The sequence below is a fragment of the Ahaetulla prasina genome, chromosome 4 (assembly GCF_028640845.1).
Source record: "Ahaetulla prasina isolate Xishuangbanna chromosome 4, ASM2864084v1, whole genome shotgun sequence".
Classification (NCBI taxonomy): Eukaryota; Metazoa; Chordata; class Lepidosauria; order Squamata; family Colubridae; genus Ahaetulla; species Ahaetulla prasina.
In genome coordinates, this window is record NC_080542.1 from 42,354,162 (window position 1) to 42,381,315 (window position 27,154).

Below are 27,154 nucleotides of genomic sequence, written 5' to 3' on the forward strand. Positions count from 1 at the left end.
CAGCATGTTGCGCAAGCACAAAAATTTAATAAGCTATGTTTAAACTAATCATTATTACATGAAAATAGCCAGTAGGATTATTCCCAGCACTATTTTTCCTTCTTTTACATATAACCCTTCCACCCAGTGTTGAAATCTGAACTGGTTTACTATTGGTTCACTGGCTGCGCATTCGCGCTGCATGTGCGCATGCGCAGTGCACACCATGCACCAAATGCAAGATCTGTGCATGCACAGTGCACACCAAAAGTAGGCATGGGGTAAGTAGAACAGCATGCAGGGGAGCTGAATAGGTTGTAAAAAATGCTTTTAAAAGTAAAAAGAAAGGCTCTGACAATCGCGCTGCTCAACTGTGACCGCCAGAGCCTTTTTTTTAACCTTTTAAAAGCATTTTTTAAAAGAAGCGGCAAGCAGGGAAGCAGGCGACAGGGCACTGGGTGGGCATGGCTGGGGGGGGCAGGGATTTTTCCTACCAGTTCTCCAAACCAGCGCCGCCATTGCTACCGGATCGGCCAATCCGGTTCGAACCGGAAGCATTTCACCCCTGCTTCCACCCATATATCTCTGTATGTCCCACAAGATGAAGACCTAGCTCTACAGATGTTTGCATTCAAGCAGTACATAGTATTGGAAAATCTAAAGAACTGTCATCTTTATGCTAAGGTTCCTGCCACAGCCCTATTCAATTATCTCTCATCCTCATCCTCAAAGGGCTGAACTTAACTTTGGTTTTAATTTTCTTTAGGTGCTGCCCGAAAGCCAAGCAAGATTGCATCTCTCTTTATAGGCTGCTTCAGGAGCCAGAGAAAGAACAAACGAAGCAACAAATCTCAGAACAAAGGGAAAAGATACCGGGCAGAGTAAAACAAGGAGCCTGAATACATTAAAAGAGTAGGAGCTCCCTTATAATTATATACAATTATATCAATTATACACCAATTAAAATATACCAAATATAAACTTCATCTTCTGAATGCAAGAATCTTTGTCACATAGCAAGCAGAGAACTAGAATTGACACATTCAAGCTGAGCTTAGTGACCACCCACTGCTCAGAATATCCTTCGTCTTTCATAAAGGCAAGAAATATTCTGTTACTCTGTTAAATTTCATAAATGCAGTTTTTCAATTTTAAAAAATATATTCTCATACTAGTGAAAACTACATGCAAGGGCCAGATAGCCTTACGTTGTTATAAAAAACTATATCAGTGTTTTTATATATAACAACAAATGAGCTTGACATGAAACAAGGGGGTGGATGGGAATGATTTAATTTACCAGATACGAAAGGGGTATGTGTGAGGATTATCCTTTGTGCTAATCTCCAAAACCTGGGAATCTCAACCTCTCTCTCTCTGTGTGTGTGTGTGATATTAAATGATCTTCTTTGCTTATTTCAGTGTTTCAAGGTTGGCAGAAATAAGGGTTGTTTCCTAACTTTGAGGAGTTGGGGAATAGGAGAGGGTAGGGGGTTCCACTTATTATTGAGAAATGTTTTTCAATTCAATTTAGCAATAGACAACATTATTTTCTTTACAGGATTTATTTATTTATTTGATCTTTATTATGCCTTCATTGCTTTATACGTTACTCAAGGCAGTGAACGTCCATAATATTCCTTTCTCTTCCTATTTTCTCGACAAGGACCCTGCGAGGTGGGCTGAACTGAGAGAGACTAACTGGCCTAAGGTCACCTAGCCAGCTTTCTTGTCTAAAGCAGAATTAGTCCTTATACTCTCCTGGTTTCTAGGCCAGTCATATTAACCACTACACCAAATTCCTGTAATTTTGTTCTCAGTTTTCTGATCAGGCATGGGCAACACCCACCACTCCCCAATACCATTTTTGTAGTACCCAGATCAGTTCCCAAAATATATGGCTCAGGAACAGTGATCATAAGGTAGAAAATTGCAATGGTACAAAATAACAGTTTGTAACAGGATGACCTGGTCTTTTCTAATTGTGTCTTTATGTCATATTCAAGAACATAAATTACATCGTTTGCCTAACAATACACATTTTATCTTCATCTCTTTTAAGGATGCTCATGTTAATAGGCAAAATAGCATTTTTGAGCTAGTTAGGTTTCTTTCGTTATTTACATATATTTTTCAATTTGGTCGCAGAGCAAACATTGTTCTCAGGGTGGCAACATTGTTTCCAATTAATATAGCTCTCATTATTTAGGCGTATTTCTGGATTTTGAATGAAAAATTTATTCCATACCAAAAAACGTTAATTCAATCCACTTTGCTACCATTCATGATTATATAGTTAGAGCGTACACATTATTTTCAATGTATTTTGATTTCATTATGACCGTAAAATTTCCCGTAAGTAGTAATTGTAATAATAGAAAGCCTGTAAACATTTCTACTCTGTTCTTAAGAAAAAGAAGGCTTTTTTCAAATTACCCAAATTCTATTGATTTTAACAGTTGTTCCTGATTAAATTTGGATCAAGCCAACTGCAAAAAGCCAGAAGATATGAAAAGTTATCATGAGAAATGAACTTTTGTCAACACTGGATTGGACATCCATTTATCTGGAATGATATAAGGACTTCTGCCTTGGGTAAGGGGTTGGACTAGAAGACCTCCAAGATCCCTTCCAGTCTTGTGATTCTATAGGCACACCCCATTTGTAATAGGGCAGTATAAAACAATAAAGGAGGTGCTTTGCAAAAAACGTTAATGCAGCGTTAAAAAACTCTTTTTAAAGGATTGACTTGCACTGCATTACTGCTTCAAAAGCTTCCCCTGGTTGCCAATCTGTGGTACAAAATATGCATACACAATATTTCATCTGGAACCAGCAGTGAAAAAAAGCAGACACAATTGGGATCAGTTTTCAAAGCAACTGCACAGGCCTTGCAAAGAATGAAAATGATTTCATGCTTCAATGAGGTGTGCTCTGTTCTTTCTAACAGGTTGGTAAACCACGTCTTTCAAATATTTTGCACAGCCCTAATCTCCAAACTCTTTCATTTCTGGCAATATTTATTCTATAAACTCTTCAGATATTTGCTGGTCTTTTTCTACCATCTAGTGGACAAATGCTGTAAGACAAATTAATCCCTTTTTAACAGGACAGATTTGAGTTAATGTAATTTACTTCCAGCAAACATAATATTGGAGTAAATTGGCCCCTTTTAAGGAATGGCTAAAATGAGTATCCTAAATTAATTCTTCACAAAACATAAGACCTGAAAATGAACAGCTGGATGTTTCTAAATAATCTTATGTTAAATATTGGAATGTTAAGTTATGTTAAGTATTGGAAAAAGGCAATTACTGTTAAAAATATGGATGATGAATTCACTTAAGATTTAAAAATTCTAGAGGGGATTTCCCCCCCCCCCCGATATTATTTCCTTTTGTGTAAACCAATTTACCACCAATCTTGGAACATTAGCTAGTCTGTTCAAAATAAGGATTGGCCAGATAAAATAATAATGTGAAAAAACCTGTCCATGAATCAATAGACAAATTCCATTGAGTCCAATACACAGCACTCAACATCTAATTATTTACCAGAGTTTGATGATTTATTAAATAGTTGGTTCAGCTAGCATGTTAGAGCCCGTTGTCTTCTATTCCCACTTACATTTTGATGTTTTTACATTTGTTTTATCACTGTGTGTTATTTTATCTCATTGACAAAAAAGTCCTATATTTCTTCCACCTACCAAAAACATAACCATAAAAGTCTGACTAGGAATACAAATTAAAATAGGCAAGAGAATGGTAAGAGAATACCTGTCCACTCTTCAAATCACCAGGACCTGATGGATTACATTCACAGTTCTCAAGGAACTGGCAGAAGTGATCTCAGAACCACTGCAATATATCTTTCAAAGATCCTGGAGAACCAGAGACCAGAAGACTGAATAACCAGTCAGTCTTCTGTTCCCATCAGAATAACATAGTTGGAAATTGCTCCTTGGAGGTCTTCTAGTCCAATCCCCTGTTCAGGCATAAAACCCTATATTATTTCAGAAAAATAGTTGTCCAATCTCTTCTTTAAAAAATCCAGTATTGGAGTACCCACAATTTCTGGAGGCAAGTTGTTCCACTGATTAATTGTTCTAACTGTCAGGAAATTTCTCCTTAGTTCTAAGTTGCTTCTCTCCTTGATTAGTTTCCACCCATTGCTTCTTGTTCTACTTTCAGGTGCTTTGGAGAATAGTTTGACTCTCTCTTCTTTGTGGCAGCCCCTGAGATATTGGAACACTGCTATCATGTCACCCCTAGTCTTTCTTTTCATTAAACTAGACATACCAAATTCCAGCAACCATTCTTTATATGTTTTAGCCTCTAGTCCCCTAAACATCCCTTTTGTTCTTTTCTGTACTCTTTCTAGAGTCTCAACATCTTTTTTTACACTGTGGTAATCAAAACTGGATGCAGTATTCAAAGTGTGGTCTTAACAAAGCATTATTAAATGATATTAACACTTCGCATGATCTTGATTCTATACCTCTAGGTGTAGCCTAGGACTGGGTTGGTTTTCTTGGCTATTCCAGTACTCTGCTGGTTCATATTTAAGTAAGATCGGCTTCACAGTACTACTGTTAAACCAGGTGTCCCCTATTCTGTACCTGTGCTTTTGGTTTTTCTTGCCTAAATGTAGAATCTCACTTTTTTCTCCACTGAATGTCATTTTCTTATATAGGACCCAGTGTTCAAGTTCGTCAAGATCCATCTGGATTTTCAGCCTAACCCTAACCTTATCTTCTGGAGTATTGGCTATTCTTGCCAGGTTGGTGTTGTTCAAATTTGATGAGATCTCCATGTATCTCCTCATCTAACTCATTGATGAAGATATTGAGAGTACTGTAAATATAGAAAAAAACCAAAAGAGATACAACTCTATAACTGTGTTCAACGTAAATAATAATAATAATAATAATAATAATAATAATAATAATAATAATAATAATAATAATAATAATAATAATAATAATAATAATATTTTAATTTGTATACTGCCCTTCTCCCGAAGGACTCAGGGCGGTGCACAGCCAAAATAAAATACAAAAAGAACAACACATACAATACTAAGAACAACCCTTAAAAAACTTATTCAATTGGCCAAATTTAAAATACAGTAACACCCTATAAAATTTAAAAAAATTTAAAAACCCATAAAAGCAAATTAAAATTTTAAAAATCAAGCCAGTCCAGCAAGACGGAATAAATAGGTTTTAAGTTCGCGGCGAAAGGTCCCAAGGTTGGATAGTTGTCGAAGTCCAGGGGGAAGTTCGTTCCACAGGGTAGGAGCCCCCACACAGAAGGCCCTCCCCCTGGGGGCCGCCAGTCGACATTGCTTGGCTGACGGCACCCTAAGGAGTCCCTCTCTGTGAGAACGCACCGGTCGCTGGGAGATAGAAGATGGCAGTAGACGGTCCCGTAAATACCCTGGTCCTAAGCCATGGAGCGCTTTGAAGGTAATCACCAATACCTTGAAGCGCACCCGGAAAACAACAGGCAGCCAGTGCAGTCTGCGCAGGATGGGTGTTACATGGGAGCTCCGAACCGCTCCCTCTATCACCCGCGCAGCTGCATTCTGGACTAACTGGAGTCTCCGGGTGCTCTTCAAGGGGAGCCCCATGTAGAGAGCATTGCAATAGTCCAAGCGAGAGGTAACGAGAGCTTGAGTGACTTATTAATCTTATAAAGATTAATAAGTTAAATGAAGTGCTTAAGGAAAGTGGAGGTCAGATCCAGTTTCATTTGCCTCAGTTAAATCAAACAGCTTGAACTTCATGGATCACTTACCAGGGGATTTGTTTTGCAGACCCTGAAGGACACATGTGTGGATTCTTCCTCAACTTATGACCACAATTGAGCCCAAAAAATCTGTTGTTGAGACATATATTGTTGCCCCATTTTACAACCTTTCTTGCCAGAATTGTTAAGTGAATCACTGAAGTTGTTAATTTAGTAACCCGGTAGTTAAGTGCATATGGCTTCCCCATTGGCTTTGCTTGTCAGAAGGTTGCAAAAAGTGATCACATGACCCCAGGACACCACAAATATTATAAATATGAATTCAGGTGCCAAGCTTCTGAATTTTGATCACATGACCATAGGGATGCTGCAAAACTGTGAAAAATGATCATAAGTTATTTTATTCAGTGCCATTGTAACTTTGAACGGTCACTAAATGAACTGTTGCAAGTCGAGGATTACCTGTAGTCAATGACCTAGTAAAAAATCCAGTAAGATTTCAAAAAAATCTGAACAAGGACTGTGAGTTCAAGTACCATCTTAGCCATTAAACCAGCTAGATGACTTTCGGCCAGTCACTTTCTTTCAGTCCAACCCACCTCAAGAGGAAGAGGAAGGTGTGTTGGATATGTTTTCCGCCTCAGTTATTTGTAAAAATAATAATAAAGGTGGTATGCAAATAATATTGGCACAAACTTGTAAACACAATGATGAAATAGCCACATCTAGGTACCTTTAGGTGCACCTAAACAAAATTTACAGATCAGAGAATCTGATTCATATGTATACAGAAATTACTATCCATGATAGAAAAGAACAAGATGGAATTTCCAAAACCCCACATGTTAGTATGAATAAGAATAAAGAACTTGAATGGGAGAGACTAAGAAACAAGCAATCCAATACACAGACCAGTGCTCATTGCTTTGCACACAAAAGCTATTTTGATTTGACAGTTTCTTCCTTGGAGAAACCTCATGTGCATTTAACACCGAAGTACTCTGTAGCCACTGCGGTACCTATCATATGACTTTCTGGTAAGAAAAAGAGTAAATGGCTTCTGAATTCAACAAAAATCAATTAACTTAACGAAGAGGGAGGGAGGGAGGCTTCAAATGAGTATGGAAACTCATTCGTTCATACTCTCTATGTCCACTTGAGAAAGTCAGGGTTCTGTTCAACAGAGAGACGTGGCATTAAATGCTTTTGGTATAGAAGAACTCCCGCATGGGGAAAAGAAGCAGGGAGGGAGGGAGGGAGGGAGAGAAAGAAAAAGACAAAGACAAAGAGAGAAAGGAGGAGGAAGAGGAATCTGAAAAGACCAGTAGCTTCTGCTCCCTCCCGTATTTAAAGGGCCAGAGCGCTTCAAAATCACTTGAACCCAGAAAGAACCACAATGGAAAAGAGCAAGGAGGAAAAAGAATGCACCTTTTTTGATTGGCAAATGTAGCTGCACAGGAAGCTGGAAAGGGACAAGAAGAAAATGACTCCACTCTGCTTCACAGAGCCAAAGGAAAGGGCTTCAAACCCAACAAGGAAAAAAAGCCTGGGATGACTCCTCTGCTCCCAACCCCCTTATCGACCCTCAATTCCAGTGAAGTTTTTAGTTTCATTTGAAAAGCATGGGAGGGCTGTTCAATATGGAGGATTTACATGTTTTGTGATCATCCCTCCACAAAAACATGTATTTTGGAAGGGTCACAAGTGAGGAAAAATGTATGTTATATGCTAAGAGTAAGATGAGACTCTGGCTAGTGTAATATAGCTTTAAAGGGAGCTGCCAAATGGGTTGGTTAATATGGAATAATGTACTATATTCATATGCAGACTTTTGGGCATTGACAACAGAGCATTGTTAAATCAGAATAACCCTGAGCTCTCTGGAGTTCACTTTCTTTTTCTTTTTTCATAAAAAATAAAATACAAAATAAAAATAAAATAAAATAAAATAAATAAATAAAAAAAAAAATGAAGACTATTTCAGCTTCAATTGCAACAATACACGAGCACACAATAGATTTAAGTTTAATGTTAACCGCTCCAATCTTGATTGCAGAAAATATGACTTCAGTAACAGAGTTGTTAATGCTTGGAATATACTACCTGACTCTGTGGTCTCTTCCCAAAATCCCCAAAGCTTCAACCAAAAACTGTCTACCATTGACCTCAACCCATTCCTAAGAGGTCTGTAAGGGGCGTGCATAAGAGCACAAACGTGCCTACCGTTCCTGTCCTATTGTTTCCTTTCGTTATATCCAATTAATATAGTTATTACATAATTATACTCATATATGCTTATATATTGTATAATTATTTCATGCTTATGCTTATATATACTGTGTGACAAAATAAATAAATAAATAAACAAACAAAACAGTAAAACAAACAAACAAAAGGAAACAAAACAAAAAGATACATTCAATCCAGAGGTGGGTTTCAGCAGGTTCTGACCAGTTCTGGAGAACCTGTAGTGGAAATTTTGAGTCGTTCGGAGAACCAGTAGTAAAAATTCTGACTAGCCCCACCCCCATCTATTCTTTGCCTCCCAAATCCCAGCTGATTAGGAGGAAATGGGGATTTTGCAGTATCCTTCCCCTACCACGCCCACCAAGCCATGCCATGCCCACCAAGCCACACCCACAGAACTGGTAGTAAAAATTTATTGAAACGCACCCTAACAACAAAAAAGAAAAAAAAAACTGCGAAAAAGAAGAAGAAAAAGTGGATCACTGCTTTTTCTTTTCTTTCAATATCAAGGCAGGATGGATCCTACATGGTAAATGGAGTTCACTTTTTTCTGATCACTTTGCCTAAATCAGAACTATTGCATCATTTTGAATTACTGCATTGTTTTTGTTATTTTTAGATAAGAACCGGTTTAATGGATCAGCTTTATTCCCACCATTTCTGATCTGTCTGCTGTAACAAGAGTCTTTGTGATGAATCCTGCAGGTTTCTAAAACTGAGAGCCACAATACAGCCTTCCCATACACGACTTCTGTCCATTCTATGATTGAACACGTCTACTTTGGGCAAACAATAATGTTTCAGAACTTTTAAAGTTAAATACCAAATTTTGGGAGCATATGATCATGATTTCAATGCAGCATTTGGGTGGAGGGGAAAAGGGAGGATCCTGCCTTTACTCCTACTGGTGCATCAATTTGCATGAAGGAATTTAACTTCCCAAGGCCACATTGTTGGCCAGTGTGAGAACAGAATGTGGCCTTGGCCTGATTGAATGAGCACTTAAATTATTCCATTGGCATTGAACCCTCCTATTAGAATATGGAGATGGAATAAATCAATTACCTAAATTAGGCCTGACTAACCTATCATCTTTCTAATATTGTTACAGCACAACTGGTCACCTCCAAGGAGATTTGCCTTAAAGTCATTCAAACGAACAGTAAATGGAAATGACTGGTGCCCAAGGAATACAAGCCTCATAGTGGTAGTGCTTTGCTTCCAAAGGATGCTTAAATATAAATATTAATGGCAATATTATTCTTTGCAACACACCTCCATTTTAATACTTGATAAATGGAAACACCTTACACACACACACACACACACACACACACACACACACACACCAAACCTACTACAGGTAGTCCTCGACTTACAACAGTTTGTTTAATAACCGTTCAATTACAATGGTACTGAAAAATGTGACATGACAGTTTTTCAATTACATCATTTGTAGCATCCCCATCAGTGATGGGTTTCAAATTTTTTTACTACCAGTTCTGTGGGTGGGGCTTGATGGGCGTGGCAGGGGAAGGATACTGTAAAATCTCCATTGCCACCCCACTCCAGGGGAAGGTTACTGCAAAATCTCCATTTCTTCTCAATCAGCTGGGACTTGGGAGGCAGAGAATAGATGGGGGTGGGGCCAAGCAGAATTTTTACTACCGGTTCCCCGAACTACTCAAAATTTCTGCTACCGGTTCTCCAGAACTGGTCAGAACTGCTGAAACCCACCTCTGATCCCCATGATCATGTGATCAAAATTCAGGTGCTTGGAAATTGGTTTATAGTTATGACCGTTTAAGTGTCCCAAGGTCATGTGATCCCCCTTTTGCGACCTTCTGACAAAGTCAATGGGGAAGCCAGATTCATTTAACAACCGGGTTACTATTTTTTCAACTGCAGTTTCACTTAAAAGCTGTGGCAAGAAAGGTCATAAAATGGGCCAAAACTCATTTCACAACTGTCTCGCTTAACAACAGAAATTTTGGGCTCAACTGTGGTCGTTAAGTCGAAGACTACCTGTAGTCACTCAATAAGATAGAAAATGAAATTTCCTGCCCCAGGAGTACTTCTGTCTATTCTTAAATGACCCTAGTACAGCAATCCTCACTTAACAACGGTCTCTTTTAGCATTTATTTGAATTAAGATGATGTTCAAAAAGTAATGTTATAACTGGCCTTCATATTTATGACTCTCAGCATTCCCACAGTTACATGATGGGAGATCTGGGCACTTCGCAAACAGCAAGCATTTTCAGTCATGACAATTCTCCTCAGTACCATGACTGCCACTTACAGCCATCTTCTGACAGCTGGTCAATGGAGAAGCAGCAGTAAAATTGCAAGTCACAGTCAAGAGAATGTCCTGCTTAACCAAGACAAGGCTGTAAGGCCATGGCGGTCAGGTGATGTCTTAACAGATTGCCTTGCTCAGTTACCAAGTTTCCTATTCCAATTATGGTCGTTAAACGAAACTAAATGCCTAAGCATCGATTAAGCTCCGCCTACGGTAATCAACAAGAACTAAGCGAACGCCTCATTAGAACCGTCCACACGCTTAATGGTACAAAGCTCCTGGTACAAAGTTTGCGCGCCCCCTCGCCCCCTCCCGCAATCCCACGCTCACCTTGAAAAGCGCATAGTGAAGATACTGGTAAGGAATGCGCCGCTGAAAGTCTCGCAAAGTCTCGGTCGGCGGGTAGGAGAGCTGAAAGACGGGAAGGTTGCCCTTACATCTCCGCAGGCAGGAGGCGCGCTGGAGGACGAGCCCAAAGTATTCCATCTCCTGGTCCTGGAGACCCTCGCCGGGCGTGATCCCTGAAGCATTTACGCCGCATCCCGCGCTGCCTTCAAGCCCTGCGAGCGAACCGCCTTTCAGAAGCAGCTCTGAAGGAGACGGGCTGTTCCACGCGCCCTTGGCAAGCTCTGTAAAAAGTGGGCCAGTGTCTAACTTTTCGCTCCCCGCGCATTCCTTATGGCAGTGCGCCTCGCTGTCTTGGAGCAGGCGGTGAAGGCGCAAACTCGCCTCCAAATAGCGGATGCTCTCCCTCCAGTTCTCGCCCTCGTACTGCTCTAAAGCATAGGCGTATGCGCTCTGCAGAGGCATCAGCTCAGCTTCTGGAAAGCCGCGGAAGCTGTATTTTTCGTATTGCGCGCCCACTGTAGGCGCCGACGCTATTAAGAGTAGGAGAGCCAGCGGGAACCCCCGTCGTCTCCGCTCCATGCCGTCCCTGCGGCCGGCGACTCTGTTCCTCTGACCAGACCAGCTACTTGGAGGCCCATCAGGAGTCTCTGGGAAGCAGGGGGAAGGCAGACGGGACAGACTCATTTGGATTCCGCAGGGTCTTAAGCGCGCCCTGATATACTTCCTACGGTCTAAAAAAAGGGGGGCCGCTTCCATCAATTCTTTCCTTTTAGAGGTGAAAAAAAAAAGGCTGATTTGTTTGTTTGTTTTTAATTCTATGGGTAAAACGAGGCAGAGTGAATGTGATGATAGTTTGGCTTCATTATGAGCCAAACCAAAGTGCAAAAAACTCCAACTTTCTTCAGGCTTCAGGGAAGACACACAAAATGTGTTAACAAGTATCTATCACTTTTTCCAAAAAATCAAAATAAGATAAAACAGTTAAAATATAAAACTGAAGCAAGTCACCTGTAAGACCCTGTTCCCAATGACAGAAAACAATAGGAAAGCCAATGTTCCCAGAAGTTCAAAGATACACACTTGAACTATCTTCAAGTGTGTTAGATTAGAATAGAATAGAATAGAATAGAATAGAATAGAATAGAATAGAATAGAATAGAATAGAATAGAATAGAATTTTTTTAATTGGCCAAGTGACAGAGAATATTTGTCTTTGGTGCATATGCTCTCAGTGTACATAAAAAGACAAGATTCTTTCTGGACTGGCAAAATCGGTTTGCAACCTGCACAACTGCTGAAGACCACTATAGAGTTTTCCTACTTGAAATCAATAGAGTCATTAAACTATATGTACCACAAATGACCACCATGATCAGGAAAAGCAAACTACCCATATCAATAAAAAAGCTTCAATCAAAAAAAAAAAAATCTCTGGAAAAGAAACAAAAAAGGCTATGCAGCAAATTTCAAAAACCGCTACAAAAATATATGCAACCAAATAAAAACTGAATGCACAAATTACCACACCAAGCAAGAAAAGGACCTTCTGTGCACAAATTCCAATCGTGCCTTTTATAATTTTGTTAACAATAAACTTAAAGACTCAAGATCCATCCCACCACTAAAAGATTCTAACAACAAAGAATACAATGACGAAACAGTTAAAGCTAACCTCTTCAACATTTTCTTTGGCTCAGTTTTTGTTAACAGCAATAAAACATATCCGACATTCCATAAATGCACCAGCAATGAATATGATGACTTAACTCATATAGATTTCACAGAAGATAACGCTGAAAAAGCTCTTCATAACTTGAAACCATCGCTATCTATTGGACCTGATGGACTATGTGCATACTTCTTAAAAAAACTTTCCACTAATATAGCAGAACCCCTAAGCATAATCTTTGATAAAGCTTTCACTACCAGTTCCCTTCCCAAACTTTGGTCACTAGCCACAGTCATCCCTATCTTCAAAAAAGGAGACCCCAACTTAGTTGAAAATTACAGACCAATCTCTCTGTGCTGTGTCACCTGCAAAGTCTTGGAATCAATCATCAACCAATCCATTACCTCACACTTAGAAACTAACAACCTACTCTCCAATAAACAATTTGGTTTCAGGAAAAAATTATCATGCAACTTACAACTTCTCCACTGTAAAAACATATGGACTACAAATCTTGATCAAGGCAAAACAATAGATGCAATCTACATAGACTTCTGCAAAGCTTTTGACTCAGTAGTACACGATAAACTTCTCCTAAAACTAAAATCCTATGGCATTTCAGGACCCCTTCACAAATGGATATCTGCTTTTCTGTCTAACAGACAACAAGTGGTCAAAATTGGCAATGCTCTATCAAATCCTGTTCCTGTCAAGAGTGGCGTTCCTCAAGGCAGTGTCCTTGGACCAACACTCTTCATACTATACATTAATGATCTTTGTGACCATATCGCAAGTAATTGTGTTCTCTTTGCTGATAATGTCAAACTATTTAACACCACAGACAATGCATCTATCATCCAAAAAGACTTTGATCATCTAACCACTTGGTCTAAAACTTGGCAACTCCAAATCTCAACCAGCAAATGCTCAGTCTTACATATTGGAAAAAAGAACCCAAACACTAAGTACATACTTGATGGTCATTACCTTACAGATGACCTCCACCCCATTAAAGACCTTGGAGTTTTCATGTCAAATGATCTAAGTGCCAAAGCCCACTGTAACTGCATAGCAAAAAAGGCTCTAAGAATTGTTAACCTAATCTTGCATAGCTTCCTTTCAAAAAACACTACACTACTAACCAGAGCATATAAGACATTTGCTAGACCAATTCTAGAATACAGCTCGCCTGTTTGGAACCCTCACCACATCTCTGACATCAATACAAATGAACGAGTCCAGAAATATTTTACAAGAAGAGTTCTCCATTCCTCTGAAAACAACAAAATACCTTATCCCACCAGACTTGAAATCCTAGGCTTAGAAAACTTGGAACTCCATCGCCTTCGACAAGACCTAAGTTTAACTCATAGAATCATCTATTGTAATGTCCTTCCTGTTAAAGACTACTTCAGCTTTAATTGCAATAATACAAGAGCAACAAACAGATTTAAACTTAATGTTAACCGCTTTAATCTAGATTGCAGAAAATATAACTTCTGTAACAGAATCATCAGTGCTTGGAATACTTTACCTGACTCTGTGGTCTCTTCCCATAATCCTAAAAGCTTTAACCAAAAACTTTCTACTATTGACCTCACCCCATTCCTAAGAGGAGCATAAGGGGTGTGCATAAGCGCACAAACGTGCCTACCGTTCCTGTCCTATTGTTTTTTTTCTTTTCTTCTTCCTATATATATATATATATGCTTATACCTCCTAATTTTTACTCATATATATGTTTATATACTATATAATCTTTTTATATGATGTTGTGACAAAATAAATAAAAATAAAAATAAAAAGATATATTTTTCAAGAATCATAAGGTACAACACTTAATGATAGTCATAGGGTACAAATAAGCAATCAGGAAGCAGTATCAATATAATATAAATTGATATCAATATAAATCATAAGGATACAAGCAACAAAGTTACAGTCATACAGTCATAAGTGGAAGGCGATAGGTGATGGGAACAATGAGGAGATTAATAGTAGTGCAGATTTAGTAAATAGTTTGACAGTGTTGAGGGAATTATTTGTTTAGCAGAGTGATGGCGTTCGGGGGAAAAAAACTGTTCTTGTGTCTAGTTGTTCTGGTGTGCAGTGCTCTATAGCGTCGTTTTGAGGGTAGGAATTGAAACAGATTATGTCCAGGATGTGAGGGGGTCTATAAATATTTTCACAGCCCTCTTTTTGACTCATGCAGTATACAGGTCCCCAATGGAAGGCAGGTTGGTAGCAATTGTTTTTTCTGAGATTCTAATTATCCTCTGAAGTCTGTGTCTGTCTTGCTGGGTTGCAGAACCAAACCAGACAGTTATAGAGGTACAGATGACAGACTCAATAATTCCTCTAGAACTGGATTAGCAGCTCCTTGGGCAGTTTGAGCTTTTTGAGTTGGTGCAGAAAGAACATTCTTTGTCATGCTTTTTTGAAGAAGTTTTTGATGTTAGCTGTCCATTTTAGATCTTGCAATATGGTAGAACCTAGAAATTTGAAGGTTTCTACTGTTGATACTGTGTTGTCTAGTATTGTGAGAGGTGGGAGTAGGGAAGGGTTTCTCCTAAAGTCTACCACCATGTCTATGGTTTTGAGTGTGTTCAGTTCCAGATTGTTCCAGTTGCACCACAAGGCTAGTCGTTCAACCTCCCGTCTGTATGCGGATTCATCATTGTCTCAAATGAGACTGATCATTGTTGTATCATCTGCAAACTTCAGTAGTTTAACAGATGGATTGTTATAATAGGTCAATTGGTAATGCTGATTGTGAATGATGGGAGATGCTAGGTTGATACATGATTAACCAGACAAGTCACTCTTTTTCAGCTTCTTTTTTTCCCCTGAATGGGCATCTAGTCATAGATGGTATGTCTTGGCTTCAATTATGCTTTTGAGAATTCAAGATGGGTTTGCCAGAAGCAGATATATTTTTAATACAACACAATTTGAAGAGCCACAGAAGAGCATGAAAATAAGAAAGAGGACAATTTTAAATCATTCTTGGATGCTTCATAAACTTCATAATGGAACTTTTGTAATAAATTGCTATATAAATGTATTTTTGCAAATACCTTAAATTACAAATTGTAAATCAGCCTACATAATATTTTCAAGTTGTATTCTCTCATTGTGGAGCTAATTTATCACTACTACCCTGCCAATAAAGAAAAATTTCCAGATGTAAAAACCAAAGGTTGAGTAGTTATATGCATAAACAACTTCTATTATTTAGAGCCTTCCAAATTTCATTGTTTCACTTTGACTTAAAAGTAATAAAAATAGTTTCTGGTAAAACAACACAAGTAAAATAAAAATATATGTGGGAGATTGGATATAGTGGATATGGAATTGCATGTCTTCTATAAGCTGTTAAAATTGGTTTAACAAATCAATCTTAACCATATAATTGTACACCAAATGTAAAACAAATTCAAACGAACCTTGAAAACTGAGGCAGAGCATTTGGTCTAGTTTCAAATGGTAATGGTCAGAATCCTGGTTTGAATTAATGCTTTTCTCAGCTGTCTCTTATTTTAAATCTGCTCCACTGTTTCCTTTGTAACACTCCTTTAAAATAAAAATAAGACATGTCATAAATTTGTGGATATTTTAACAATCCCTTACTCAAGTCAGGTGTATGATCCAACAATCATAAACTTTCTTGCAGCTGCTGTTTTTATGAAAGGCAAAGCAGAAATACTGTTTTAGAAGACTTTTATTATAGAATTTTGCGATCAGGAAATTCTGTCTTAGTTTAAGTTTGGATTCCTTACTGTAAAGCTTCCAGCCATTGGTTTTCATGTAACTGTTGAGTGCTCTGGAGCAATGGTCCCCAACCTTTCTGGCTTTGCAGACTGGTGGTGGCAGCAGTGAAAGGGAGGGGGAAGGGATGGTTCTGCACAAGTGATGGGAAGGTGTGCCCACCACTTGCACAAATTGAGCATTGTGCATTTGCTCACTCGCCTGTCATTTGTGCAACCTGGTTCTCAATGGGCTGCAGCTGGTAACAGGCCACAGCCTAGGGGTTAGGGACCCCTGCTCTGAGAATAAATGCACATCCTGCCACCCTCCACGCTGTCACCCTTTTATGTGGGTGATCCTGTTTTCCCTTAATCTTCTCTTTTTTAAGCTAAACATATTAAATTCCTTTCACTGTTTGGAGGATTTAGCTTCCAAACCTGTATCATTTTTGTTGTTCAATAATCCAGGCGTGGTCTGACTAGTGCAACATAGAGCGGTACTATCACTTCCTGTGATCTTGACCCTATACCTCTGTTGATGCAGGCCAAAATGACATTGGTTCTTTGGGCAACTGCAGAACATTGCTGGTTTATGCTTAATCTGTAACCTACTAGGATAGCCAGTTCCTTCTTGCAAATGCTTCTAAGACAGGCAACTAATTACATGTATTTGCACATTTGCTTTTTCCCCTCTTAACTGCAGGAATTTACACTTTTCATCTTGAGTAGGATTTGTTGGATAGAGTCCAATCAAGTCTATCAAGATCCTTCTGAATCTTGAGCCTGTCTTCTAGAATGTTAGTAATCCCTCTCCTGCTCAGTTTTATGTCATCTGTAAATTGTATGAATGTTCTTTCTATTCCCCCATCTAAGCCATTTATGAATAGGACTGGGCCTGGGAAAGAACCTGAAGTATCCTATTGCGTAACTCCTTTCATGTATACATAAACCCGTTAAGGATTACATGTTGGCCTCAGATGCTCAGCAACTGAGAATCCATGGGTAGAGAGATCATTCATCCCACATTGTTCCAGTTTATTATCAAGTCAAATGCTTAATAACTTCTAAATACATAACATATGCAGCATTCCCTTCCCCAACATCTAATCATATTGTCAAAGAAAGCATTAAGGTTTGTCTGGCATGGCCTCTTTGTGACAAATACTTGTCACAAAATGCTAATTTTGTGAAGGTGAATGCTAATCACCTTGTTTGTATCTTGGGTACAAACAAATCCTTTTCTAGGATCTTCTCAGTTATTAATATCAAGTTGATATTTCTGTAGTTTTTTGGGTTTACTCTCTTCCCTGGTTTAAAATAATGAAACAATATTAGTTTTTCTCAATTCTTCTGGCAATTTCGCTATGCTCCAGGCTTTCTCAAAACTTTCAACCAGTGGATCTGAAGTGACATCTGCCAGTTCCTATAGAATTGTGGGATGTAATCCATTTAGACAGGAATTCACCATTGTGCATTTGGAGTCGAATTAAGGGAAAATAGTAGAGGTTTTCTTGTAGATGGAAGTTCAAATCCTGCCTTAGCCATGAAATGTGGCTGGGTGACCTTGGGCCAGTCACTCATAGCTCAACCCATCTCACAAGATTATTGTTGTGGGAAAAATAGGAGGAGGAAAGTGCGTTGGATACATTGACCACCTTGATTTATTTGTAATAATAATAAAGGCAGACTAAAAATAAACAAATATATAAATAACAACCCCAATTACTGTAGATAACACTCATGTTGTATCTTTTTTCCAATATTGAGTAGTTTATACTCACAGTTATGAGCAGGTAAGTGCTCCCTTTTATTTATATTTATTTATTTATTTATTTTGTCACAACAATATATGTAACTATCATACAGAAAGGTTATATAGTATATAAAGGTATAAGCATATATATATAGGAAAAAGAAAAGAAAAACAATAGGACAGGAACGGTAGGCACGTTTGTGCTCTTATGCACGCCCCTTATGGTCCTCTTAGGAATGGGGTGAGGTCAATAGTAGAAAGTTTTTGGTTAAAGCTTTTAGGATTATGAGAAGAGACCACAGAGTCAGGTAAAGTATTCCAAGCACTGATGATTCTGTTACAGAAGTTATATTTTCTGCAATCTAGATTAAAGCGGTTAACATTAAGTTTAAATCTATTGGTTGCTCTTGTATTATTGCAATTAAAGCTGAAGTAGTCTTTGACAGGAAGGACATTACAATAGATGATTCTGTGAGTTAAACTTAGGTCTTGTTGAAGGCGACGGAGTTCCAAGTTTTCTAAGCTGAGGATTTCTAAAACATCACAATATGGGAAGCACTAGAAGTATACTGCATGAGTCAAAAAGAGGACTGTGAAAATATTTACAGATCCCTCGCATCCTGGACATAAACTGTTTCAACTCCTACCCTCAAAACGATGCTACAGAGCTCAGGAAACACCAAGAACTCCTCATTCCTTAATTTTCCCCTGCAAAAAAAACCCCCACAAAAACATACTGAAAAGTTTTAGCTTTAGTGCACTACCATGCGGAATGGGCATATTGATAGATTTCCAGGGGATCTGTTTTGGATAATTTTGGATATTTTAGTAGGGTTATTTTTTTCTTTCGTATTTTCTCTTTCCCCCCCAAACATTCCCATGTTTTATAGTGCTTTGCCTTTTGATCTCCTATTTATAGTATGGAACAGCATGTTTTGCTTGGATTAGTAGGAAACTGAAGTTAGAATGGCCGTGTATTTTTCTCTAATTTGATTAACTGTAGTTGCTGGTTAAATCACATTTGGATGGTTTCATGCCACAGACAATTTTAGCAGGTTGTATGAACAAAGCATTTGAGAGGCTGTTTAAAGACCTATAAGTGTCCCTATATCTGATAAATTAACTTAAGTCCAAAACTAGTTTATAAAGAATTTTTAAAAGGAGAAGAGTTAATGGTCATTTACAATTAGACTTGGACTGCAGACACCAAAGTTAACATGCATTTAAATTCATATCCAAATATATCAAATAACATATGCAAATATCAACATATTTTATATTTCTTTTCTAATTATTCTTTTCTGTTTTTTAATAACACATAAGCAGATGAGTAAAGCTCAGGAATTAAAAGAATAGCAAGTTTTTGGTTTCAACTGAATCTGCACTACTATTAATCGTTTCATAGTTCCCATCACCAATCTCTTTCCACTTATGACTGTATGACTATAACTTGTTGCTGGCAATCCTTATGATTTATATTGATATATTGATCATCAATTGTGTTGTAAATGTTGTACCTTGATGAACGTATCTTTTCTTTTATGTACACTGAGAGCATATGCACCAAGACAAATTCCTTGTGTGTCCAATCACACTTGGCCAATAAAAATTCTATTCTATTCTAAAAGAAAAACAAGTTATTTGGTTGTATGAAAAACATAAAGGTGTTATGTTTTGTCATGAAAGCATAAATAGTCTATGTAAAAAAAAAGGCACGAGAGCCTTCCCACGAGGCTATTCTGTTATAACAAAATGCGAATTTATACATACTGAAACATGCAATTCAAGGGCAGGTAGTAAAATGGGACCACTTGCTCAACAATTACGTAAGTCAGCTAAATGTTGGCCAACTTTCATTTTTACCGAATTCACAGTTTACATTAAACAGTCGTTTTTTAAACTGTGACAATCCTAACAAATAGATTCATACAAATATACAAAGACTGTTAATTAGATGCCATTCATTGTATTGGGCTCAGCTCCCTCTCTTGGTCTACCTTCTACAATACTTGGCAGCTTCTCCAAGACTAGTCCTGTATTATCGGTGTACCTACTTTCTTCTCTTTATCTGTCCACTGTCTTCCCTTTATGCCACTTCCCTCAACTATGCCAAGCATAGAGGTTGTTTTCTAGGCCGCCATCTGCTTGAACCAGATGGACAGAGTGTGTGAGTCTTTATCTGCCTCCCCATTGGTTCAAAACTGATTTACAAATGGGACTGGCAGTCTATTCATAATTGGAATCACTGTGAATGAGAAAGCAGACTGAGAACTAGGGCTGAGCTTCCATTTCAGTATGTGTATACTGAACCTATATACTATATACTATAACCTAAGGATGTTTATGAAGAAGCTGCAAATTCAGGTTTTGAGAGAGGGGAAAGACAGTAGGTGGGAAAGTTAAGAAGAAAATCAAGTGAGAATGTTGAGTTGGTATTGGAAGCCAGTATCCTTTGGTAATTTTATTTTATTTCTGCAACAAGTTTTTCACTTTTAATTACTATGTCTTTAATAACTGAGATATTTCAAATGTATAAACACTGGAGTGGAGTAGAGAAGAAAGCTCCATCTGTTAGATTCCATCTCTTTATTCCAAATTCTGCATACTTAAAAAAACGACTGATATTAATTGCAAAGTTTCCAGGCAGAATCCTAAACTCTTCCTACCCATACGGATGCACACAAACTACTTTATTCGTGTATAGTGCAAGTGAATTTTTAACCCACAGTAACAAGAGGCCTGGCATGATTCATGTATAATATCAAGGTAGTGTATAATTTATGTTGGATTTAGTGTGCTCTGTGATTAATGCTGCTGTTCTTTTCACATCTTCAGATGAATGAAACTAGAGCTTAAAAATCCAGTAACTCTCCCGTCTTTCTCCATCTATAAACCACGCCAATGCAGTTATCAGTAGCAGTAATATCATTTTTATTGGCACAAATAGGCATGAAAATCTTATCTGAACATGGACAAAATGATTATTAAATTTAGAATTTGTGGTTTTGCCTCTGTCTATCAGATATTTGCCTGGGGCTTAAGCTACCCCTGACCCAGGATAACTTAGGCATCTCCATCTTGATCTTCAGAGCTTCGTCGTCCAAAATCCATCCAGTTTGGAAAATGCGTATCATCCTCATTCAGATTATTTCCCACAGCAGCAAGTTCAGCTGTTGGAAAATAGGCATGTGTTAATGGAAGGCAGGTGAAGGCAGAAACTATGTGGCCCAGTGGCTAAGACACTGAGCTTGTTAATCAGAAAGGTCGGTGGTTCGAATCCCTAGTACAGGTCTCCTGCATGAGCAGGGGGTTGGACTAGATGACCTCCAAGGTACCTTCCAACTCTGTTACTGTTACTGTTACTAAATGGTCCTAATTGCTCTGAATCTTTGGAATGAGATATTTGACTCTCCATATCCCAGAAGATAATACTGTGGAGTCTTTGTGCTCTCTGGGTTTGTCTGCTTGTGCGGTAAAATTGTTAGGACACTGATGGTATTGCCTTGTTAGATAATGAAATGTCTGCAAGCAAACAGCCAAGATCACAGAGCACTAAGGACTCCACAGTTTAGTCTCAAATTATATTTTATATATATTTTGTTCTATTGGAGTAATACTATCATTAAGAACTTTAGTTTCCGAAGTAAATTTTTGAAATAGAAGTGGAACTTCCATTAAAAAAGATTAAAATTTTCTTACCACATTCAGTGGTATCAGTTGCTATTATAATTTAGTTTCTGCAATGAATATACTCTGAATTTTATCCTCAATCTGCTGTTCAGATGGCTATTGATTGAAGAGACAAAAGTAATTCTGGGATTTTGAAAATTAAAACTGATAAGAGATGTTGTTACCTGCCAATGTAATAGTGGGGCAAAAACTCCTTCCCTCAAAAATTACTCAGGCAAATTAATTAATATACTAAGAAAGCTGCATTACAAAATAGATTGATGTGTCCATTAAAAATGTACTTTTGGAGGAATGTCTATTGCAATGAAAAACACCAAGAAGTGTTAGTAGCAGAAGCTGGTTATTTGTCAACTCTATATGAGATCAACTGTAATCCTCCTGTGCAGGATATTTACACCTTATCAAGAATAGCCCCTTCCTTTTAAAACAAGAGCCCAATAAATTACTAAATGCATGAAAATACAATACAAATAAAGAATAAGCATGATAGGAGGGAACTGACTGAAAGCTGAGCAAGAATTTGATTTATTGCTATCCTCCAGCCATCATTTCATCTGTAAAATCGGATTTTATTCCACTGCCTGAAAGAATCTCATTCACAATTCAGGTGTTGCTAATGCAAAAATAAAAGCAAAGGCTATTTTCATTCTTTTGAAGCACCCTCCTTAAGAATGGCCCAACTCATTATTAAGAACTTCCAAGAGAGTAGAAAAGGGTATAGGCAATTTATCTTACAGGCATACAGGTGAGGCAAGAACTGGGAGATCAAATGCTTCTGGTCCTGTGTCAGCTGCATTGGCCAGTCCCGCCGGACAAGTCCCACACTTCTTTGCATCCTGTCCGGTCTTGGAACAATCTTTGCTTGAGATTCAGATGTTAAAAAGCTGATGCTGAGAAGAATGGTCAGCAACAGGCCAGCAAACATCTTGGCATGCATATCTAGGAAAAAAGTAAGAATGCTGTTTGTTGAATAGCCCATCCCCTCCAGTCTTTTTCCTCTAACTCCAAAACGACTCTTCAGTCAACTCTCCAGAATGATAATTTGTCTAGATTTTCTAAACTGTACCATGGAAAAATGCAATTTTTGTTTTCAATCTAGTTACTCATTCATGTAAAGAATTTTTAAAAAGTTATGGCCCTCCTTAAAAGTTATGGAGCCCCTTCTATCATATCACCAAGCTTGAATTTCAAATATGGCTACAAATCCTCCTTCCACTGCACAAAAAGTCTGGCTGAGTATTTGCTAGTTTGCTAGTATTTGCACAAAAAAAAAGAGGGAAGAAGAATATAAGGAGATATACCTAAGAGTGGACTAATGATCTGCACCTATTCCAGAAGAAAGGTGTCTTATTTTAATAGCATGGTAGCACTTATTTGAGCTTGGCTGACTTGGAGGAGATGGAATTCAAATGATTCAAAAGAAAATGATAGCAAACCATATTATTTCCCATAAACGTGTAAAATGCATGAATTGTTTTGTGCACTAAATAGCTAGCTTAAGGTGGCCTTCCTTGAAAGCCTAATCTGTTTTGATTTGTATATAGACCAAATAGATTGTCTTGTTCCAGCAACAGTTGGAAATGTAATTGTTCTGATCACGTTTAGGGAGATAAAAAATAGGGGGGGGGAGCCAAAGCTGAAGGGGCTTTGGGCGATGTTGGGCATGGAAACCAGTAGTAACAGTAATTCTGAATCAAGGGGATTAGAGGGAGGGAATTGGGGAGATTGGTGCATCAGGTGAGTTGGTGGAATATGTTATGCTGAAACATCAGTAGTGGTGACCGGAGAAAAGGCAAAAAGCTAAATTGGATTTTATCTGTCTCAGAAAAATTACAGGTTGAATACAGAAGATCCTTACAGAAGATCCTACCGGTCTCTCTCTCTCTCTCTCTCTCTCTCTCTCTCTCTCTCTCTCTCTCTCTCTCTCTCTATATATATATATATATATATATATATATATATATATATATATATATATATATATATATATATATATATATATATCCTACCTGTCAATTACTACTTCACCTTCAACCACAACATGAGCAAATAATAGATACAAACTCAAGGTAAACCGCTCCAAACTTGATTGCAGAAAATATGACTTCAGTAACAGAGTAGTCAATGCCTGGAATGCACTACCTGACTCTGTAGTTTCGTCCCCAAAGCCCCAAAAGTTTAATCTTAAACTGCCTACTGTTGACCTCATCCCATTCCTAAGAAGTCTGTAAGGGGCATGCGTAAGTGCACCTGCGTGCTACCGTCCCTGTCCTAATATTCCTTTTTTACTTACTCTTTTCATGTATCCAAATTATGTTTATACTTTTACCTGTTATCTTATATATGATTGACAAATAAATAAATTTAAATTTAAAATTACTAATCAACATAACTGTAGGCTATTTAATTTTTCTCTTTTTGATGGATTTTTGGATAAGAAAGAAGATGGAAAGGAAACTGGTGAGAAGGCATAGGAGAATTACAAATACAAGACATCTTAAATTCTCATCAATTTTCTGTAAGTGAGACAGTAGATTAATAATCATTATTGAATTATATTATACCTAGAATATTTCTGATTTATCTTAATATTCTAAAAGAGGAAAAACCCAAAGAAAATATTATAATTTATGCAGATATGTAGAATATAATTTATGCAGATATGTTTGTCTGTCTATACATCAGCAATATTCTTCATCATTTTTTTCCTGTTCCTTGTAGAAGAATATTTTCTTCTTCCAGAGCTTTAGTTCATTAAATCATGTTTGCCCAATCTGATATGTTTTGGGTAAGTATGAGACAATTTCCATTTGTCTTACTTGGCATGACCAATTTTATGATGTGGGATTAGCAGGCTGGAGTAGAGTTGCATTTAAATATCAGTCTAATTGTCCTGGGAATATAGTATGATAAATATTTAAAACTTATTCATATTTTTCATCTTATTTTGCTTTTTAAAAATCAATTACTCGTTCACAGTTTTCTATCAGGAGAGCATAGAAATTTGTGTGCTGGTTCAGTTTAAATGAACTAGACTAATATTTAAAAGATAGAAAAGAACCTCATGAACATAGTTAATATGCCAAAAGAATGAATCCTCTAAATTAAATAGCATTTCTATGGAGAAATAAGATAGAAACCCTGAAATAACAAGAGAAAATATGATATGACTTATGATTTTAGTCTGGCAATTTGCCTAACTCAGAAATTCCATTAACTTACCAACGGGAAGGTTCGGTCCAAGCTGTGCTTCACTTGCAACACGAATTCTGCTTCTTCCAACATTGCAAACTGCTCTTTTAAAGAGCAGGGATTTGGGATGGCCCTACCCACTTGAGAAAAACCTCCCATGATTCTCCAGCGACACCCTCTAATGTCAACATTGACCTACCCACTCCTTCTCAATGTTTTAATGGCTATAGATTTCTGGATAGTTGGATTATTTTAATTAAAATTATTTTTCTTGAAACCAGAAGATCTACAACTCCCCCTTTTTTGGGGGGTACAAAAATATTTTGCTGATAGAATAGGAAGACAGATGGAGGCCAAGATAACTTCTTCTTGACCAGGTTTCCATTTGGAATGGAATGGAATAGCATGCCGGGCTGTACTTTAAAGAGTAGCTGATAGGGATAGGATAAATATGATCTGATTTAAAGTTAAATTTAATCATACTAATAATATAATTATTCTTCAGTCATTCAATTTCTCTTAAACATTATAATTTAGTGGCAATTTTGGACACATTAGGGTTTTTATGTGCACCTAAGTTTTTGGGAACCATAGAAGCCCTTGCACAATATACTATGCCATAAACTTTGGATTAAAAAACACCATTGCAAATTTATTATGCAAGTCAAAATTAATCAACCTCTAGGAAGACTGTTCTGCTACATGTGTTCAAGCAGAAGCTGAATGGACATTTTTTGGAGGTGCTGTGGTTTTCTCCAATAGATTGGACTTTGCCTAAATGACTCAATGATTTTATGGCAGCTTAAACTTTGATTCATAAATCGTGCTAAATCATGTTTTTTATTAAAACCCACAATAGCAGATTCACAATAATGAACAGTAATTTAGGGTGTAAGGCAAAATAAATGAATCCCACGGTGACATCACATGGTATGAGAACTTACTAGCAGGCTGAGCCAAACCATGTCCATTGGTTCTTCTCCATTCCTCAATGCTTTCCCAGCTTTTCATCCATCTTTCACGCTGCCTGCCAATACAGAATTGTCTCAAAAATTCAAAAACATCAAAAATTATTTAGATGCAATGATAAGAACATATATGGCTAGAGAAAATCACAATCAAACAGAAATCCATTTGAACACAAAAGTAGCATGAAAGGACTTCAGCCGCAAACGTTTTCTGTTTCAAGTCAATATTCAGTACTTGAATATAATCTTTTGATTATCTTTGCTTCACTGTCATCACTATAATTTTCCAGATTCCTCTGCAGACAGAGCATTTCACTGATATCTAGATAGATCATTTAGAATTTTATTTTTAAAATTATTGTTATGTTCTGAAAAGATCCTAGATTTTTATCAGACTGCTGCCATGGAACTATTAGAGCTATAAGGCACTATTTTTGACCCTGTCCGTTGAATGCTGAATTCCAAAGGATTCCAAAGAGCAGCGGAAGCCAATGAAGAATGTAGCATTGTACTAACACAAGTTCATTTTGTACATGCATTGTGTTATTGTACACGTATATAAAGCAGTTAGAGTTTGCGTTGTGATGGTGCAATTTTGCCTTCACCTTGTTAATGAAAATGTTGGATGCCATGGATGTATCTGATGCAGACACAAGATTTGTTTTATACACAACCACTCTGAGTTAAAAGAGACAGTATAGGACCATTATCCCAGGCTGAATTGCCAGTGCCACACAGGGGCTTGGTTTTAGAAAGTAGGTATTCTCACAATGGCAGTCAGAAGAGACTTTTATGCAATTTTCTCTTGATCCTGATGATCTATAATGGCTTCAACCATCTACATTTTTGCTGCCTTTGCATGGCATATCAGATTTCAATCCAGATTTTTCTAGTCCTTTGTTCCTGAAGAATCCAGTGTATGGGGAGCATTAAACTAGAAAGTTGTTTACAACAAAAAATAGTACATAACATTGTAGGTTTTTTTTTTATTAGCACAAAAGCTACAGCATCTCCATTTTGTCATCTTTGGGAATTGTGTTTGTGTAATGGATTTGAGGAAAACTTCTATTTTTCACTGTCTGTTGGGAACATGAAGATATTCATTTGTCCTGGTCCATTTGGTGTACCTTCTTTCCCCAAAAATAAGATCTCCCCTGAAAATAAGACTTCCCTTGAAAATAAACCTTCCCCCGAAAATAAGCCCTCCCCCCAAAATAAGCCCTCCCCAAAAATATTTAAATGCATGTGCAGCTGGTCCCCGCCATTTCCTCTGGTTAGGGTTAGAGAGACAGAGCTGGAAATCAAATAAGATGGCAAGAGGATCCCTGTCTCCTCCATGTGCCCCAAAATAATAAGACCTCCCTGAAAATAAGGCCAAGCTTTTATTTCAGGGTTCAAAAAATATAAGACAGGGTCTTATTTTTGGGGAAATACAGTAATGAAGTCATAAGTGAATCTAACATCCTGGATCATCTGAGCTTAAGGAACTAAGCTCAGCGGCAGTTGT

The 27,154-nt window shown here is 37.6% G+C and overlaps 3 protein-coding genes across 4 annotated transcripts in view; 1 reads left to right on the forward strand and 2 right to left on the reverse strand.

Annotated features, from left to right (window-relative positions):
* The window catches only part of LOC131197773 (Golgi-associated RAB2 interactor protein 2-like), a 76,849-nt gene extending 75,865 nt beyond the window's left edge, over positions 1–984 (forward strand). For both annotated transcript variants that reach the window (XR_009155026.1, XM_058182242.1), the window contains one exon: positions 746–984. The gene's annotated coding sequence lies outside the window, so the exon portion shown is untranslated. The remainder of the gene's footprint in view (positions 1–745) is intronic.
* P3H4 (prolyl 3-hydroxylase family member 4 (inactive)) overlaps positions 1–11,294 on the reverse strand; it is a 58,530-nt gene extending 47,236 nt beyond the window's left edge. Inside the window, exon 1 of the mRNA XM_058182241.1 lies at positions 10,612–11,294. Coding sequence (XP_058038224.1) covers positions 10,612–11,208 — 597 coding nt within the window. The 5' untranslated portion in view covers positions 11,209–11,294. The remainder of the gene's footprint in view (positions 1–10,611) is intronic.
* Positions 11,295–20,730: 9,436 nt separating this feature from the next.
* LOC131196719 (gastrin/cholecystokinin-like peptide) lies at positions 20,731–24,736 on the reverse strand. Its single transcript, XM_058179908.1, has 3 exons — positions 24,710–24,736; positions 22,223–22,426; positions 20,731–20,967 (listed from the first exon to the last, which is right to left on the reverse strand). Exons 2-3 carry the CDS (start codon positions 22,422–22,424, stop codon positions 20,861–20,863), a joined length of 309 nt encoding a protein of 102 aa, XP_058035891.1. The 5' UTR covers positions 22,425–22,426; positions 24,710–24,736; the 3' UTR covers positions 20,731–20,860.
* Positions 24,737–27,154: the final 2,418 nt, after the last annotated feature.

Coding starts and splice junctions, on each gene's coding strand:
- LOC131196719 (XM_058179908.1), bottom strand. CDS start 22,424: ATGCATGCCAAGATGTTTGCTGGCCTGTTGCTGACCATTCTTCTCAGC. Junction 20,968..22,222: donor CTTGCCTCACCTGTATGCCT/GTAAGATAAATT, acceptor ATTTTCCAACAG/CTGAACTTGCTGCTGTGGGA.